The sequence below is a fragment of the Narcine bancroftii genome, chromosome 12, assembly GCF_036971445.1.
Source record: "Narcine bancroftii isolate sNarBan1 chromosome 12, sNarBan1.hap1, whole genome shotgun sequence".
In the NCBI taxonomy this organism is placed as follows: domain Eukaryota; kingdom Metazoa; phylum Chordata; class Chondrichthyes; order Torpediniformes; family Narcinidae; genus Narcine; species Narcine bancroftii.
Window position 1 is genome coordinate 14,958,054 of NC_091480.1, and position 18,131 is coordinate 14,976,184.

Genomic DNA, 18,131 nt, shown 5'->3' on the forward strand with positions numbered 1-18,131 from the left:
AATAATTACTTTATTTTTCTTTTTCTTTAAATGTAATTTTTTTTGTTTTATTCATATGATAAAATCTTTAAATAAAGTTTAAAAAAAAAGTTGTGGGTACCTGGAATGCCTTGCCGGGAATGATGGTGGAGGCCAAACCTTTAGGGGCTTTTAAGAGATACCTCAGCACATGGATGGGAGAAAAATAGAGCGTTTCAAGGCAGGAAGGGTTTAGTCCTTTTTTTAGGAAGGAATATATGGGTTAGCACAACATCCAAGGCTGAAGGGCCAGTACTATGTTGTAGTGTTCTATGTATCTTTACCTTCTATGAATGCTTTGAGAATTGCTGAGCGAGTTCCTCCAGCATTTCTGTGTTTTTCCTTTTTAGTGCAATGTATTCACCAGGGTGTTCCATTCTGAAAGATATGTCAGGGGAACGAGAATAATTACTGTTTTTGAAAGGAGATTTCAGTTGATTTTTCATTTTTCTGGTGGTTATGGGAGATGAAGGTGCTCCAGAACTATCCAGAAAATAAAATATTGTCACCAATAAATTCAGCAGGGGATTCCGGAGAACCCTTTTGCCCTAGAGCATGGTTAGAATATAGATCTTACCAATGAAAGTTAAGCAAACAGTATCAATCCATCCAAAAGGAAGTCATATTCATGCACATAGGAGAAAGGACAAGAAGATATGGTGATAAAGTGCAATGAAAAAGGTTGGGAAGAAGTTTTCCAGGAGCATGACCTGGTTCTGCAATATGTCCATGAAAAGACCGTTTATAATCAAGGACTTAGTATACTGTAAAGCCCCTGGTATCCGGCACCTATGAGGATTGGTAGATGCCAGATAAGTGTATTTTTGGTTGCTTGAGACTTTCTCTTACAATGCCCAACTAATACACCTGGATTAAGAAGAAACAGTTTAAAAGATAAAAATTGTCACATTCTTTGAAAACATTTAACTGTCGCCACATCTGCAGATTCCTCCCCCTCCACGGAGCCGTCCAAAAGACAAACAACAACAACATTATCCCTACACTGAGTAGCATCAACCAGCCCTTCATCCTGGTCATTGTCATTTTATTCAAAAACAACTTTATTTAAACAACTGCAACAAGCAAAGCACAACCAAGGAACTCCGTTGGCTGAATATTTGCTCCCATCTTCGCCAAAGGTTATGTGATGCTTCAGAGAACATATTTTTTCTTTACACAGTATTTTATTATATATTTTAATTTTTTTTAGAGGAACAGCATAGTAACAGCCCCTTTTGGCCCACAAGCCTGTGCCACCCTCTCACATCCAATAAACCTTCAACCCCAAGTAGGTTTTGAACAGTGGGAGGAAACCAGAGCACCTGGAAGAAACCCACACAGACACAGGGAGAACCTACTTACTCCTTACAGACAGGATGGTATTCGAACCCCAGTCCCCAGCACTGTAACAGCATTGCATTAGCTGCTACACTATCCCTATTTTATTTTCTGGTTGCATAAGGCTGTAGGTTGCTTGAATTCTGGATAGCAGGGGGTTTACTCTTCTTCTGTGATTAAAGTCCTGAGTGGAAATCAGTTGGACTTTACTTTTGATGGGGAAAATTTCCTATTGTAATATTACAGCATGCAGTTTATTGCATCGAGGAAATAAACCATTAACATATTTAATTAAAACAGTTTTTAATCTTTTAATTCCAGTCCACACCACTTATGCAACAGATAATGAAACTATTTGCCAGTGTTGTGTTTTGCCATCCTGCATCAAAGCAAGAAACAGGAAACGAGGTGAGCTAGTCATTCAAAGCTGTTTGTCCCTAATGGTGTGAGATCATATAAAGTAGTCTGGAGGTTATACATGAGAAAGGGTGTTCTAGTGTGTCATCAAAGAATGGGAGAACCCAAATATTTAACAAACTTAACGAATGACACCATGAAAAGAAATTGCTTGAAGGTCCCAAGAAATTGATTTACAACTTGTAGTTTATATTCTTCTTCTTTTTCAATAAAACAGAGAGACACTTGTACTTTAAAAAAAAATGTTTTGCTATTAGACTGTTAAGGATCACAGAAGACCTAGTGCTGACAAATGTAACCACAATTCTAATTTAAGCCACTAGGAGGTGAATCGGGGGGTGCACGATGATTAGACTGGGTCAGGGACCAGATGGAGATTTGGGAGGGTGGGGGGGGGTTGAGATTTGGGAGAGGGGGGAGGGTGAATCTTTGAACTAGAGGGTATTTGGAAAGCGGTGGGTGGAAAGGACAGGAATCAGGTACTGCATAGATGACCGGTTGTTGAATAAGGGAGGATCTGTGACAGCTTGTACGTCAATGGCTGTGAGGTGGAACTTGCCATTGGTAGGGGGTGGTGCTTCATTGTTAAAGTTTTGTGCCTTTCAACCTTAGAACAAATTTCAGGACCACCACATTATTAAGGGCACCACTTTATTTGATACACAGGCCTGTGGGAGGTCCATCACCTCCGTAGAGGATCAAGGATCTCCCTGAACATACAAATAAATAGGCTAGTATACCCTGCCGCAATCTGACTTAACCAATCACAAAACATGTGACAAGCATTACCCTATCAGCATTAAGCTACATACTATTCATTTGCAAATTGCGGCATTTTGTGGACCGATCACAGAAATATATCCCCTTTTTTCCCGGGCATTGTTCTTGAGAGTCACATGATGTGGGGAGCTCGAGGCTAGTGGAAATTTATGAGCTAAGCTGAAGTTGCCAGGCAACATGCGTCATGGGGCACCTCACTTCTCTAAAGTATTTCACAAAGCAGCAAGGCACATGTGAGCATTAATTAAATTTGATCAATCGATATCAGCCTACACCAGGCTTACCCTTACTTCCACATCATGGCTCCTTTCATCGCTGAGGTATTTCTTTGTCCTTCGCACCAATGGCTTTCTTACACATACTCCAATACCTCTGCAATTCCATTAATATTTAACCTAGATGGGATCTCAGGAGGATAAGGGTCACTTGCCCTGCTCCTACCAACTGGAAAGTATCCACTTTGCTCTGACGTGATGCAGCAATTTGCAGATAATCCCTGTTGTAACCTTAGTCCCCCCCCCCCCCCCCCCCCCGCCCCCGCCACCTTGGGCAGTTATAGGATACCCAGTGAAAAGGCTAAATGTGGCACAATTCAGCCACTGAACTAGCCCAGTTATTGGATGAAGACAAAGGAAAAGGAGGATCAGTTGAAATGGTCAAGCATTGTAGAGCAGCAGGGGGTCACATGTAGAAGTTCCAATTGAACCTTTGGGGCAAGAGACCTTTTCCTATGCCATGCATTTTTGTAATTCCCTATGTTGGATTCCTCTTCCTCTCTATACCAAGTCTCCTACCAGGAAGGCCAGAGGAAAAATGTATGGAAGGTAGGCTTTGTGGGATTTATCACCTGGTGATATCTGGAATCACAGATGATACTGTTGCTGTCTACAACCCTTAGTTAGCCCCTGAGGGTATGTAGTTGAACATGTTCTACTGCTCATTGCTGATAAGTAGACCTGCACTAAAATGCGCATCTTCTTTTATATCAGCTGCTGATGGTGGAGGCAGATGGCAGGAAGGTATGTTTCAGGATCAAGCTGCCAGGTCAAAGCATCTAAGAAGAGGTGAGGAATTTACAGTACCAGCTTCCCCCGATCCCCTCTGTGCTTCCATACTCCATAAAACCCAACCTTTGCAGAAACGGAAGCTGCAGTTAGTTGAATAATTAAACATTGGTGTCGTACTTTGGTAATGCTCGGAGAAAACAATCCCTTCAGCCAGTCCTTGCTGGCTTGTACTGATTTTCAGGGATCTGAGGCCCAGGCCAAAGTATTTTGCTGAGAAGTGGTTCTGGACCGACTTAAATCTCTCTCTTGTTCCTTCTCCCTTTTGCCTTCGTGAATTTTCTTTCCAATACTTCTCTAATTCTCTCTCTCTCTCTCTCCCTCTATTCTATCTCTCTGTACCTCTCTGCGTCGCACTCCATAGCTCCCTTTCATTCTTCTTGAACCACTGCACTTGTTCTGGAAAAGTTACTTCCAAGTATTGTTAAATGATCATGGTAATTGGGGTGGGGTGTGGAGGTGGGAGGGGTGGTCCTTCATCCACGTTTGTCCTGATACCACGATTTTCCATGATGTCCATATGGCACTGTGCACCATCTCTGGTTTGTTCTATTAACAGAACAAGAAATGCCCAGGCATTGTGATGGAGGAATCTTGAATACCTGTCCCCAGATGTCTGCATGGTCAGCTTGACTGGGAGTAATTTTGTCCAAAATCAGTGTTGTGTTAGACTCAGTTGGTCAATCCAGTTCTGTCCCTTCCCTGATGTACATTATGGTAATTATAAAAATGAGTGACCATCTTAGCCTCTTCAGAGTGCAATTAAGTCTCAGCCACATGGATAGGTTGAGTTGTCTGATCCAAATAAGGAATGCAGATTAAGGAGACTGGTAAACCAAATATTTTCATGATGGGCTAATGGTTTCCATGATCATCATGTTGAGACTAGTTGTTCCCCAAACTAGGTTGTAAATGGAACTGAATTTCTACAGCTGCCATAGTAAGATTTGAAGTCTATTCTCCTAGTTGTTTATCTGATAGTTTACCAGCTGTGTCACCAACCACAGAACAATGGTATATTCCACTGAACTTGTATATTGAACTGAAAAATTCCTTTTAATTGATGGAAGTAAAACACGAAAGTCTGCAGACACTGCAGTTGAAGTAAAAACACAATGCTGGACAAACTCAGCAGGTCAAACAGTGGACTTTACAGAGGAAGGATAAAAATATATATCCAACATTCTGTCAGATTGATGAACAGCTCAAGCCTGAAATGTTGGTTATATATCTTTATCTTTGCTCCGTAAAGTACATTATTTGATCTGCCGAGTTTCTCCAGCTTTTGTGTTTTTACTCCTTTTTAATTGAGGTTGGTTTTGGAAAGATTTGATTACTGAATGTTTTAAATTATTTATTAACAGAGACCAAATCCAACACAAATAATGTGGGGAAGAAATGCAAAAGGAAAACTACATCAACTCTTACTAAAAAGCGAAGTTCACACTGTGAACAAGGTGAGTAGCAGAGGAGTTGGATCAGGGAGGGGTGGGTTTCCATTCTGCTTCTTGACTGATCCTTGGTTGTCCTGATTGCAGATGGGATAGAGGAGGCAAGTAATGTAATGGTCTATTGATGTTTCCTGAGTGAGATCATTTAGGACCAGGTCCCTTGTGGAGTTGGGCAACCAAAAGATGCTGAAACTCAAAAGCACTGCTTTAGCGAATCATTTTGCACTGTTGCCCTATCAATTTGCACTAGTGATCTTTGGGCTTGTTCTGAAACTGCAGCACCAAACCACTATGTGGGATGTGGACATAGCTAGCAACACCAGCACTTAATGCTCATCCGTAATTACCCTTGACAAGGTGGTGGTGAGCCGCTTTTGGGGACTGCTGTAGTCTTGTTGTTAAAGGTTCTCCTGTAATGCTTTTGGGGAGGATTTAAACCCTTTCCCTCTGATGAAGGAACAACAATATATATTTCAATGTTGGCATGGCGGTAAGCGCAATGCCTTATAGCACCAGCAATCGGGTCCAGACCGGAGTTGGAGACATGCGCTGCCTGTAAGGAATTTGTCTGCTTTCCCCATGACTGCGGGGATTTTCTCCAGGGGTTCCGGTTTCTTCCCACCATTTAAAATGTACCGGGAGTGTAGGTTAAGGGGGTGTAAATTGACGGCACAGACTCATAGGCTGAAATGGCCTGTTACCATGCTGTACGTCTAAATTTTAAAAAAAACTATGGGTAGAATGCAACTTGGAGGGGAGTCTGCAATGCTGGTGGTCTCCTTACACTGGACAACACATTTTTTTCCTGAATAAAGAAAATTAGGAATTATGATAGACAACCTCAAGATGAAAACAAAGATAATTTCAGATTTTCTGTATCATGTAGGAAGTTGGAGAAACATTAATTAAACTTTTATTGAATTTAGCATATTTAATCGTATAATGATACTGACACGTTGTGTTTGTTCAACTGACCTAAAAATGTTCTGCCATTGATTTTTGTTTGTACTCATCAACTGATGCCTCTCGTGTCAGTGTCCGACAATAGTCGGCCAGCATTGATGGATTCCAATTGCCCTGATCCTGCTTTTCCATGGTCGCAATGTCCTGTCGAAACCTTTCACCGTGTTCGTCACTGACTTCACCAAGATCAGCAGGGAAGACGTCCAAGTGCGAATGCAAAAAATTAATTTTAAATGAAATGTTGCATTTCATGCTTGAAGTAGACTTAAAATATAACAGGAAATCGCAAAAATAGATTATATCTAAAAAGAAATGGTACATTAGGAAAATGCTAAGGAGATTTTTGTGATCAGCTGCCCAAAATCCATAAAATACACCAAAAGGTGTTCAGGAAGCAACATCTTAATTGTCCAGTGTTATCATCCTATTTTTGTAAGCACTAGTCCAGTAACGTTGCTTTGGAGAAAAAGGTATGGAAGATGCTAATTTCAGAATAGAACATTTCTGTGACAATGTCATGGAAGTAAAACAGGAAACTCTGCAGACACTGCGGTTGAAGTAAAAACATGATGCTGGCCAAATTCAGCAGGTCAAACAGTGCACTTTACAGAGCAAGGATAAAGATATATATCCAACATTTAGTCAAGATTGATGAACGGCTCAAGCCTGAAATGTTGATTATATATCTTTATCTTTGCTCCGTAAAGTACATTATTTGATCTGTGAGTTATTCATAACCATGCATTTTATTCTTGGTTTAGATGAAGAAAATCTTGCTGTTCCTCCAGAAGATACTCCTAAGACACTGGATGTCCTTTCCCCAGTCACGTGCTCTTCAGGGATCAACCATCTGAACGAAGTAAAGAACCAAATCTCACAGTTTGGACAAAACACACCTGTTACCCAAGGTTTGTAGCACTGAAATCTCATTCTCAATGTAATCTTTAGATGACCCTAATTCATTTTGGATATTTGGATATCACTCGGAGATGGAGGATTTTCTGGGTATGGCTCCTTTAAAGACATTGTCCTCCTCTCTCTGACTGGAGTTCGGTGATTTTCCCCACTCAACCCCCCCCCCCCCCCTAATCCGGCTCTTTCAATGACTCTCTAATTCTGTCCACTTTCTCATCAAGGCTACTTTCTCTCAAGCTTCCCACCCACAGCCCCGCAATGGTTTTCTCCCCTACTTGTTTCGCCATCTCTCCGACCTTTATTCATTCAGCATCCTATCACCTCTCGGCCCCTCCCAGGCCCTCCCCCTTGATGTTTTCCACCTCCTTTTCCCACTTCACCTTCGATAAAGGGTCCCAACCACAAACACTGACTGACCATTTCTCTCCGTGGATCTCTGTGACCCTCCAGCTTCTCTTTGTTTGTCTCAGGATTCCGTAATCTGCAGTTCTTGTGTTTCTCGACTGTGATGTGCTTACCAGTGGATGTGGCTGCATCATTGCTCAATCCAGTCCTTGTTCTCTGAGAATATACTGAGAAAAGGCAGATTATGGTTGTTGAATTTTTATATTTCAGTGAACAAAGAGGACTCGGTCAACAATGAAACAGATGCCACTGCTGCCGGCTTTCCATTTATATCGACATCCACACTTCCTCAGCAAGTCATCAACATCCTCATTCAAGAAAACAGCTGCCTTCTAGGTCTGTGTATAAATCTGTTTCTCTCACTTTTATATCTCAAATGAATGAACCTTGCTTGGTCTCTAATGTTCAGAAGACCGCGGCTATTTTTGGATCACCATAACCAGGACATACCTCTTGAGGAAAAGCTACTGTAATTAATCGGTGCAGAGATGAAAATGTTCTCCATTTATGTGATGTTCCTCGAGCAGTTTAAAAAAAAGGTTTCTGTCCCCACGGATGTTGTCTATGATACCCAGCAAGTCGGGCAGCAACCGAAGAGAGAGAAAGAGTTTATGTTTCAAGATGATAAATCTTCATATGAAAATATTAAATACAAATAAATACCAATCATTTGAAACATTAAACAACATATATTTTACAAAGAATTAAAGACATACAGTAAAATGTCTGGTATCTGGCACCTATGGGGATTGGAAGATGCCAGATAGGTGTATTTTCTGGACACATGAGTCTTTATCTTACAATGCCTAACTAATGCATCTGCATTAAGAATGAACAGTTTAAAAGATTAAAGGCAAAAATACCAGACTGAACTTAGGCTGAACAAACTTCACTTGCATGAATATATAAACTTTAAAGCATTTTACTTTATTTTCAGTCACATTCTTTGAAAACATTTAACCGTCACTGCATCTGCAAGTTCCTCCCCCCTCCACGGAGCCGTCCGAAAGACAAACAATAACATTATAGATAATTACCACCCACCCCCCCAAGTTTACAAATAAAGCCTCAAACTGAGGCAACTCTAACTAAGCATGGATAAAGAGTCACCCCAACGGCGACTGGCATCAACCAGCTATTCTCCTGGGCGACGCCATTGGCATTTCACACGACTTTATTCAAACTGCTGCTGTGAGCAAAGCACAACCAAGGCCCTCGCTCTGCTGGCTGAATATTTGCTCCCATTCTCACCAAAAGTTTAGGTGTTACTTAACTTTTACAATTTTAAACTTGCGTATTTTTTTTACCTATTATTCTTTTTTTTATTTTCCTCGATTTTTATTTTGCCAGTTGCTTGAATTCCAGATACCAAGGGTTTTACTGTATTGGAAAGCGAAGTGAAGTCAAACACTTTCAGTTAACTTTTCTGCAGGATTGATTATGGTCCAGCCAGTACAGGCAGAGAACTGAGGGAATGCATACAATTTAGGACGTCTTTCCAGCAAGTCTCTGACCCACCAGTGGTCTCAAGGATGAGTGAAGCAGTGGAATGGGAATCCAGCAGTCTAGGGATATAGACTTTCCCCACTATCTGAATAAATGAGAAGTCTGAGATGAGTGAGGTGGGACAGCCGACAGTTCCTCAGCAGGGTGCCAATCAGTGAAATTTCCCAAACCAGAGTGTGCTGGAAGTCCTCAGTGAATTGGACCCTATCTGTGGAGAGAGAAGCAGAGTTAAAGAAGCCTTCATGAAATGCAGCATTCGTTTTTCTATGTAAACAGTACTTTATTCTGATTTCTTTTTACTGTAATACTTATTCAAAACATGGTCAGTTCAAATTTTAAAAAAGATAGGCACCCTGAGAGTCTATTAATAAATTCATAGAAAAAGTTATGAAAAATATAAAAGTAAGAGAATGCTGTGGATGTGGTTGATGTGAATTTTCAAGAACATTTACTTGGGTAATACTTCTGCAAAGAAGTGAAAGGAAAATGGGCATAGTTACAGAAGCATGATTGGAGAAAAGAGTGCAAAGGGGCAGGTTTCTGTAGAAAGTAAGTACATTCGGAAAGTTGTGGGGGTGGGGGGGGGGGGCGCATTCTCACTGGCTGTACACCCATGAATGATCTGAAATGTGGGAAGACTAATGGGCTGTTTCTCTGGTGATGAACTAACACATTTTGACTGAAGAAAGTGAATGATCTGGCCAAGAAAATATAGTTTACTGTAAGAGAAGATTGGGGAGTTGTGGGATATGGACACAAATTCATGATGGTCAAAGAAATTAAAGGAGATGGGAATTATTGTCGGAAAATATTCACAGTGGTCGTGTGGTTAAACTCTGTCAGTCATTCCTCGTCAAACTTCTCATGTACAATGTTCACATGCTTTTAAAGAAGTAGCATTGACGTGAAAGAGAGGTCTGGAGGACATTTGGTGGAGATGGGCAAGTGCATAGTTGCCCTGCCAGGTCCTGTAACATTCTAGTGTTGTGTGTGGGGGTGCAATGCTAATTTTTTAGGTGCCGGAGGTCACCAAAAAAATGGCGACTAGGAGGTGTGGGAGCAGCCCCGTGAGGTGCCGTGATGGCGTTCCGGTGAACTCTGGCAGCCCTGCACCCTTGGTTGTGTGGGTTCCTGAACTCACAGGGCAGTACATTCCCTTGGGTTACCAAGGGAATGTATCTGGTGGCCTTGCAGAGAACTCCCATTATTATCACTGCTCATTAAGTTACAATGAGTTACAGCTTCATTACACACTTTGGTAAGTTAAGGTAGCCAGTATTACATAGAACATTATAGCACAGTACTGGCCCTTAGCCCACCATGTGTGCTGGCATGTATAAACCCACTCAGGAATCATCTAAACCTTCCCTTCCTCACACTGCATAACCACCTGATTTATCTTGCTCCCATGTACATCCTCTTAAGATTCTCTTAACCCTTTGGACCCAATGTCCCGATTTCCAGGCCATATACTCCATGTCCTCGTTTCCCAGGACTGGTTTTATACTCAACCACCAGCTGGTGTTCGTACTGTAGTTTACCCATAGACCCAGTCTGGAATATATATGTTATGAAAGGCTAAAAATGGCTGGAGTCCAAAGGGTTAAATGCTCCTTGAATTACCCAACCACTACCGCTAACTGTACATTCCACGTGTGTGTGTGTGTGTGTGTGTGTGTGTGTGTGTGTGTGTGTGTGTGTGTGTGTGTGTGTGTGTGTGTGTGTGTGTGTGTGTGTGTGTGTGTAAATCAAAAAACAAACTAGCTCTGACATCTTCCCTAAACTTTCCTCCACTCTCTTTAAAACAGATGCACTCTGGTATTAGTCATTACCACCTTGGGGAAAAAGGTGCTGGTTATCCACTCTACCCATGGCCCCCATAATCTGATACGCTTCTCATCATCGCTCATTAAGTTGCCTTTTGTCCTCCGTCATTTAAAGTGGTTAAGATGTTTATTTTTCATTCAAGGAAACCCTTTGGCCTTTTCACTGTGAAATGAATTGTTGACAAGATGAATCGTTTGTAAAATTGTTTTCTTTTTTTTCCCAGTTCTAAATGAGGGTCCGCCAAACCTTGAAGTTCCAACCCTGCACTCAGCCACACCTGTTCAATCCCTACGTGAGTCACTTTTGGTCTTTATTCAATCACGCTTTAATGGGTGCAGCTCATTATGAGGTGTGAATGCACTCAGTGAAACAGCAGATGTAACAATGCGCGAGGGAGATTAAAATGAAAATGAATCATCATTTAACTTGTTCCTTTTGCGTTCCCAAATTTCCTAATATGTACGTTTAGAATGACGGGGGAACATACAACACAGGAAAAGGATACGCAGATCCGAGAGAGTCTCAGTTTAGTGACCATCCAAAAAAAAACCTGCATAATTAGAGTGCAACCCATTATAATATTAAACTAAAATATGGGATTAATGAGTTCAAGTCCCTTGTGATGATGTTTCTGCTCGACCCTAGGTTTATGACAATGTAGGAGTGGGTGAGCAAAGAGCCTGTTGGTTCAGGGTTTTGTTTTAATTTCAAAAATAAACTTTATTCATAGAAAATACAGTAAAACCTCATTAGAACGCGGTAGTTGGGGTCCAAGGTTTCATACCGTGTTACAGCCGAGTCGCGGAACAGATGCCTATATGTCATGATTCAGGAAGCAGGAAAACAGAATACAGTGACTCAAACCCTATAATAAGACCATATATTAACATACTCATCTTGCAAATGAGTCACGAGAGTCCATTTTTGAGTTTGTGGCTGTTAGCCTGGCATCCGAAAATTAATGTTTGGGATCCACAGACACTCGCGCTATAAGCGATTCCGTGGATTAACAAATCACGTTCTAATGAGGTTTCACTGTAGATACAGGAAATATAAACAAAATAACAGTGCATGGTTTTCTTCACATATCATATTAAGAATTCAGTGTATGCAAGGCAGTGTCTGACTTGCTCCTGTAAGGTGTGGCTGGTGTAAAAGCTTAAATTGGGTCCAGGTATCAGGGAAACAGGGGCATGGTTAGCACGGCAGTTAGCGCAATGCTTTTACAGCACCAACGACAGGGGTTTGAATCCCGCGCTGTCTGTAATGAATTTGTATGTTCTCCCTGTGTCTGTGTGGGTTTCCACTGGATGCTCCAGTTTCCTCCCACCTTTCAAAATAGTTGTAGGTTAATTGGGATATTTGGGTGGCAATGGCTTGTGGGCCTGACAGGCCTGTTTTATTTAAATATCACCTGCAACCTTTCTCAATACTACTGGTTGAAATGACTCTCACTGCTGTTCTCAAATTTGCTTCTTTTAAACATGCTTCGATTATCATTCAGCACCAAGCTAACAAGGCAAGTTAGTCTAGAGATGAATAATCATTTTTTGATCTCTGTATGCTTTGATTGACAGCTGGTTCCACGCAAGGCTATTGTCAGAATGTTCCAGCTATACCAGGGAAGGCTTCACCTTTCGTTTCCAATGCCAGCTCACCTATCAGTCCTGAGGGCAGTCCACCTACCCCAGCTGCCTCCCCTCCTCGCTCTGTGGACTTTCATAGGTTGCAGGAGTCCCCGACGAGTGCTCAGTCTGCAGACATTCCGATGACGCCAGAGTCCGTCGTCAGTGTGGGGCCAGGTATGTGGCGTGAATTAAGCTAGAAAATGGGGGAAACGTTCAGCAGATCAAGGCAAGAGAGAAATGAGGTCAATCTTTCAAATCAATAACCTTTCAGCCTTCACTTCAAATGTGTTTTGAGTTGGAACAGCAGTTGGGATGGTACGGGCATGGAGGGAGGAAGAAAGGGTTGAGTGGCACAAGGGATTGTGGTGTTGATTGGGAGTGGGAGTGAAGGCTTATTAGTGAAAATAGTTGGTCTGGAGGAAACGTGAATGGGAAGAGATGAATGAAGATAGAGGAGGAAAGAAAAAAAAATTGCTTGAACAAACGAGGGTGAAGCAAAACATTCCAGGTACTGGAAATCTGAAATGCAAGCAGAATACTGAAATGCTCTTTTTGTTGTCTTGCATCTTCAAGCAGATCACTTGTGAGCTAACAATCCTTCATCGCCCTCTCTCTGTGGTCACCACCTCTTTTTGGGTCACATGGCCTCTTGATTCTACACACTTCCACAGACTTTCTTCTTTCCACTGCGCCCATTTCTAACTTGTCCCTATTCTGACCAAAGGTTTGTTGTCCTGAAACCTTGTTTCTGCCTCCACAGATGCTGCCAGCAGGCCTGTTGAGTACTTTCAGTATTTTCTGGTTTTATTTCAGACTTGCAGTACCTGCAGTTTCTTTGCTTTTCAACGACCATAGATATGTGTGTGATAGTCAACTTTTGTGGGCCAATTTTTAGAGTTAAAAATTGAGGGGGTTGACTATTACATGCTGTAATAGATTATAGATATGTTTTTGGGAGATAAATTGGGGCAGGTACTTTAGTGTAGGTCACATACAAACACTTGAAAACAGATCTCATTTAAAATACTGGAGTTAGACCGGCCGGCTCTGAATGCCTTTCCAAAAGCTTTGGGGAGTGCCTAAGGGACTTCTCTACTGGATTGTTGTTTTGAAAAGCAACAAATGAAAGAACTCTGAGGAGTAGGTTCGGAGCTGCAGGCCATCTGGGAGTGCTGTTTGCTGTTCTAAGAGGTCATGTGGTTTTTCAAGCAGAGAAGGTCAAACAGGCTTTTCTCTGAGAGAGAGAGAGATCAGTTCTGCAGTTTTACAGTCAGCAGCAGAGACTGGAACAGGGCAAGCCGGAAAGCTTATAGGAAAAACCCCATTTGGAAGATGGGTTGTGAGTGCTTAGTTCAGCCTAGTTCATACAAGAGGAGAGGACAGGCCACCTTATGTTTCTCTTGAAATAAGAGAACCAAAAAAGAACTCTGTGGTGTCCTGAAAGAAAGAGGTTATCATCTGGAAAACCCTGATGGGGCAAGTTTCTTTGGCAAGACACTGAAGTGGCTGATTAAATAGGAATCAGTTGTTGGTGTCCAGCGAACAACAAATCTCTCTCTGAAAACTGACAAGAACCTCCCTGAGCAGTAACCATTTACCTTTCAAGCACCAAAGCTTTGTGAACTTCATAAATATTAAATTCTGTGCACAGTATAAGAATTGCCTGCAACCAGTGAACATGGAGGAATGAGAAGTGAGATTGGACTGTGAATCAAAGAACTTTTCCAAACCTACACACACATTACATACACAAGCACTTAGAATTAGAAGGGGGTTAATAGGTTAGTTAAGTTAATAGTGATAAATTAAGGTGTGATTCTGTTTTCATGTTTAAAGATAATTAAAAGCAACTTTTGTTGAAGTAACCGTTTATCTTGGTGAATATCTATTGCTGTTGGGTTGTGGGGTCCTCTGGGCTCATAACTATGTACATGTCTGTGTTGTTCGATGCGTCAGGAGCTTGGATGGGTGGGTGGGCAGGTGGTCAGAACCAGATGGTAAGTCCACAATTGGGGCTTCGGGAGCTTGGATGGGTGGGCGGGCAGGCAGGACATCAGGAGCGCAGGTGGACTGGCGGCCAGGGACAAAAATGGGAGAGGACTGACTTTTATATGCGATATATGGAAAATACCAGATTTGGGCCCAAAATTAAGGGGGGAAGGGTCAACCTTTGCATGCTATCAACTATTACATGCATGCATATGGTATGTGTAATGATTATTTAATCTGCCACTAATCAAGAAATAATGAATGCACAGTTTCAGTGTTTGGGTCATGGAAACAGATTGTTCTGCTCTCCAAACCCATTTATGTCAATCCTACAATTATCCCATTTTTAAAAACTCTTCCCACATTCTCACTGAATCCCATAGTCCACCATTTATTTCACATTAAGGGCAAATTACAGTGGCTCATTAACCTACTGGGCCACACATCTTTGGGGGAAATTGGAGCATCCAGATGAAGCCCCCATGGTCACAGGGAGAATGTGCAACCCCAGACAAGTTGAACCAGAGGACATTCTGCTCATGTGCCATTGAAGTGCCCAGTTCTGCTTCAGTAGGTTAGAAGATTTATTATTAGGCCAGTTGCACAATGAAATAGAAGACTGTAGAGGAATTGCTGGTCCCTCATGAAACTGAAGCTTTAATCTAAAGGAAGCACACTACAGTTTGGGTAATCAACAAATCCTGTTAGCAATGGTGGGGAAGTCTAATGTCTGAAGAGTCTTTATAGAACTAGGAAGCCATGCAGAAGCAATGAGGGAGAACCTTGGCTCTGTGCAAATTATCTAATTATCTCTTCTTTACATTCAAGATCTTGAAACAGAATCATCTGGTGAAGAATCTTTGATTCCAACAATCAAGCAACCCACATTAACAAGTAAATACAAAATTTTCCAACTCATTAGCCCTGAGCAAAACCATATATATTGTATTTTGAGCCTCATTTAAAAACTGAAAATGTTGTGCAATATAATTTTCTTTCCAATCAGCACAAACAAAAGTGAATTTGTGAAAAGATATTAAAACTTTCTTGACATTGCTGATGTCTGCAACAATGCGTGGAATTTCATCAGGGCAGACATTTACTTTGGTCTCGGAAATGTGAAATTTGCAGGGCTGAGATTTCCAAACATTTCTTTGTCGGTCAAATCTTTTCAGATCCCATGTAAATTTTTATGTTATTTTCACTGTTAAATGGCAGTTATTCTTCTTTGAATGAAATTTTAAAATAATCCTGAAAATTGCCCCAATTCTTCTTGCTTATCACCCAAAACAGAATATTGTTTCATCATTTTGCCTGGTACAACTCTCTAATAATGTGGCAAATTACATGCTCTACCAATTGCACCCAATCACTGCGATCATTTGTTTGGACAATTTCCTTGATCATCTGGCCCATCATATCGCGCCCCCCCCCCCCCCCCCCGCACAACCCCACTGTGATAATTTCCTAAAGGAACTGCAATATTTCTCTGAGCACATTCTCTATTAAACTAACTACAGTGCAATCTCTCCCATATACTGCCCTTGCGAGGTATTGCATATCCAAAAGTGTTCACCTGCCATAATTTAGGAATCTCTTGTACACCTTTTCCAAAACTAACTGATTGGAGGAAGCTGCACCAAATTTCAGAAGCAACTATGTTCTGTTGTGATAAAGGACAAAATTCTGTGCCACTATTGACAAGATTGTAACATGTAACTAATGAATCTTTTGTTTCAACAGAGGGTGTGGAAGCTTGTGTGGAAATGGTAAAAGAATATTTGAAGGACATAACCCAACACTCTTACATTTGCCACCAACACGATGAAATGCTTCTTGACGACATTTATGTGGAGGTCTCAATGGTGCAGGGTGAGGCTGAAACTAAATCTGGACGGAACTCCACAAAGTGCTTGGACAAAGAATGCAGGATCTATGACATCGCAGAACGAGAAAGAAGAACTGTAAATATGAGCAATCTCTTGCACGTTTCAGGGAAACGACAGAAAGAAACGAAAGTGATTGCACTGCTCGGGAGAGCAGGGATTGGGAAAAGTGTCATTGTCCAAAGGATCTGCCATGACTGGGTGAATGGGAGTTTTGGGGAGTTTGGATTTGTTTTCTGGTTTAAGTGTCGAACATTCAGCTTTACAAGGCATTACACATTGAGGGATTTGCTCTTCCAACCATTTCTTCCTTCACTAAAGAACACAGGTGAAGTCTTTCAATACCTGTGCCAAAATGCACACAAGGTTCTGCTCATTTTTGATGACTTTGAGGACTTCCAAGATCACGATGGCCTCCTCCAGCAATCAGCTTGCAGTTTGACGGAGAAACCCTGCAGTGCCAAACAGCTGATGGCGGGTCTCCTTCAGAAAAAGCTGCTCAAGGGCTGCACGGTTCTCATTACTGCGAGACCCAAAGAGACCTTCAACCAGTACCTTGGCAGAGTGGACAAGATTGTTGAGGTGCTGGGTTTCAGCCCAGCCCATGTGCGAGAATTCCTGCACAGGTACTTCGAAGACTTGCCTATGGTTAAAGAAGTGATGACGTGTCTCCAGGAACAGCCGTACATGCTCAGCCTTTGCCACGTTCCTTTATTCTGCAGGTTTATCTGCTTTGTCCTCAAAGGCCAGTGTCGGCGTGGAGATGCTTGTTTAGCATTGCCACCCACTCTCACCGATTTATTCCTGAATGTCCTTCAGATCCTCCTGTGCTCCAAAATTCCAATGCAAACCACTCTTGCCTCACAGAAGCACCACCTCCTGGAGTTGAACAAGCATGCCTTCGCTGGAATTCAGTGCCATAAATGTGTATGCACAGACTCCAGCAGGTCCGCAGAAATGTCCAATTTTGGACTGAAGCACGGGCTTCTGAGACCTTTCTTAAAGACTGGTGAAGTGAAGGAGCAGGAATGTGGGAAAACCTTTCCACATTCTTCCCTGCAGAACTTCCTGGGAGCACTGTATTTATTGTTTACCGAAGAAATCAAATGCAAAGGCCTCAAAAAAATCATATTGCTGGAGAACAAGAAAAGGAAATCCCAAGCGGACTGGTTAGACATGGTCCGCAGGTTTCTGGCAGGGATGGCATCTCAAGAAGGAAATACTTTTCTGAACTGTCTCTCCAGTTATTCAAAGCTGAATGTTAAAAGCAAAAAGCAAAAGAGCTTGTGGAAGTATTTGTCCGAGCTCGAGGTCAGTTCGCTCAATGCTTGTAAACTCTTGGAGCTCTGTCATTGTGTTTATGAAGCCCAGAGTGCAGACCTCGCCATTCAGGTGGCTGCTAAACTAAGCGAGAAGTTATCCTTCAAAGGTACGCGACTAACCCCACCGGACATCTTCGTATTGCTGTATGTTCTGCAGAGAGCCCCGAAGAACTTTGCAGTTGACTTGAGGGATACAAGCATTGACCTACAAGGAATCAAGCAGTTCATTACGTTGAAGAATGTGACCTCCTTTAGGTATGTAAGCAGACTTCCCAAGTGCAAGCTGAATTTCATCTGTTGTCCTTTTGAACTTCGTTTCTCTTTAAGGCCGTCCTTCTGTTAAGTCATCCTTACTTTTTTGAAAGTCTCCTATATTTAAGCTTCAAACCTGTACCATAGAATTATTTATTTTTCATCTCATTACAATTTTCACATTTTTCATGGAGAGAAACAGAGTGTCATGAAATTTGTTGTTTTGCAGTAGCGCCACAGTGCAAATATTGGTATAAATTACATCACAAAAATAAATAAATAGCGTAAGAAAATATGAGAGTGAGGTCGTGTCTGTGGTTCATTGTCCATTCAGGAATCTGATGGCAGAGGGGAAGAAGCTGTCCTTGTG

The 18,131-nt window shown here is 41.8% G+C and overlaps 1 protein-coding gene across 4 annotated transcripts in view; it reads left to right on the top strand.

Annotated features, from left to right (window-relative positions):
* The window catches only part of ciita (class II, major histocompatibility complex, transactivator), a 79,787-nt gene that overhangs the window by 44,453 nt on the left and 17,203 nt on the right, over positions 1-18,131 (top strand). For all 4 annotated transcript variants that reach the window (XM_069906960.1, XM_069906959.1, XM_069906958.1 and 1 more), the window contains 9 exons: positions 1,678-1,764; positions 3,543-3,617; positions 4,982-5,074; positions 6,793-6,939; positions 7,562-7,687; positions 10,908-10,976; positions 12,262-12,486; positions 15,130-15,195; positions 16,045-17,764. In XM_069906960.1, coding sequence (XP_069763061.1) covers positions 1,678-1,764; positions 3,543-3,617; positions 4,982-5,074; positions 6,793-6,939; positions 7,562-7,687; positions 10,908-10,976; positions 12,262-12,486; positions 15,130-15,195; positions 16,045-17,764 — 2,608 coding nt within the window. The remainder of the gene's footprint in view (positions 1-1,677; positions 1,765-3,542; positions 3,618-4,981; positions 5,075-6,792; positions 6,940-7,561; positions 7,688-10,907; positions 10,977-12,261; positions 12,487-15,129; positions 15,196-16,044; positions 17,765-18,131) is intronic.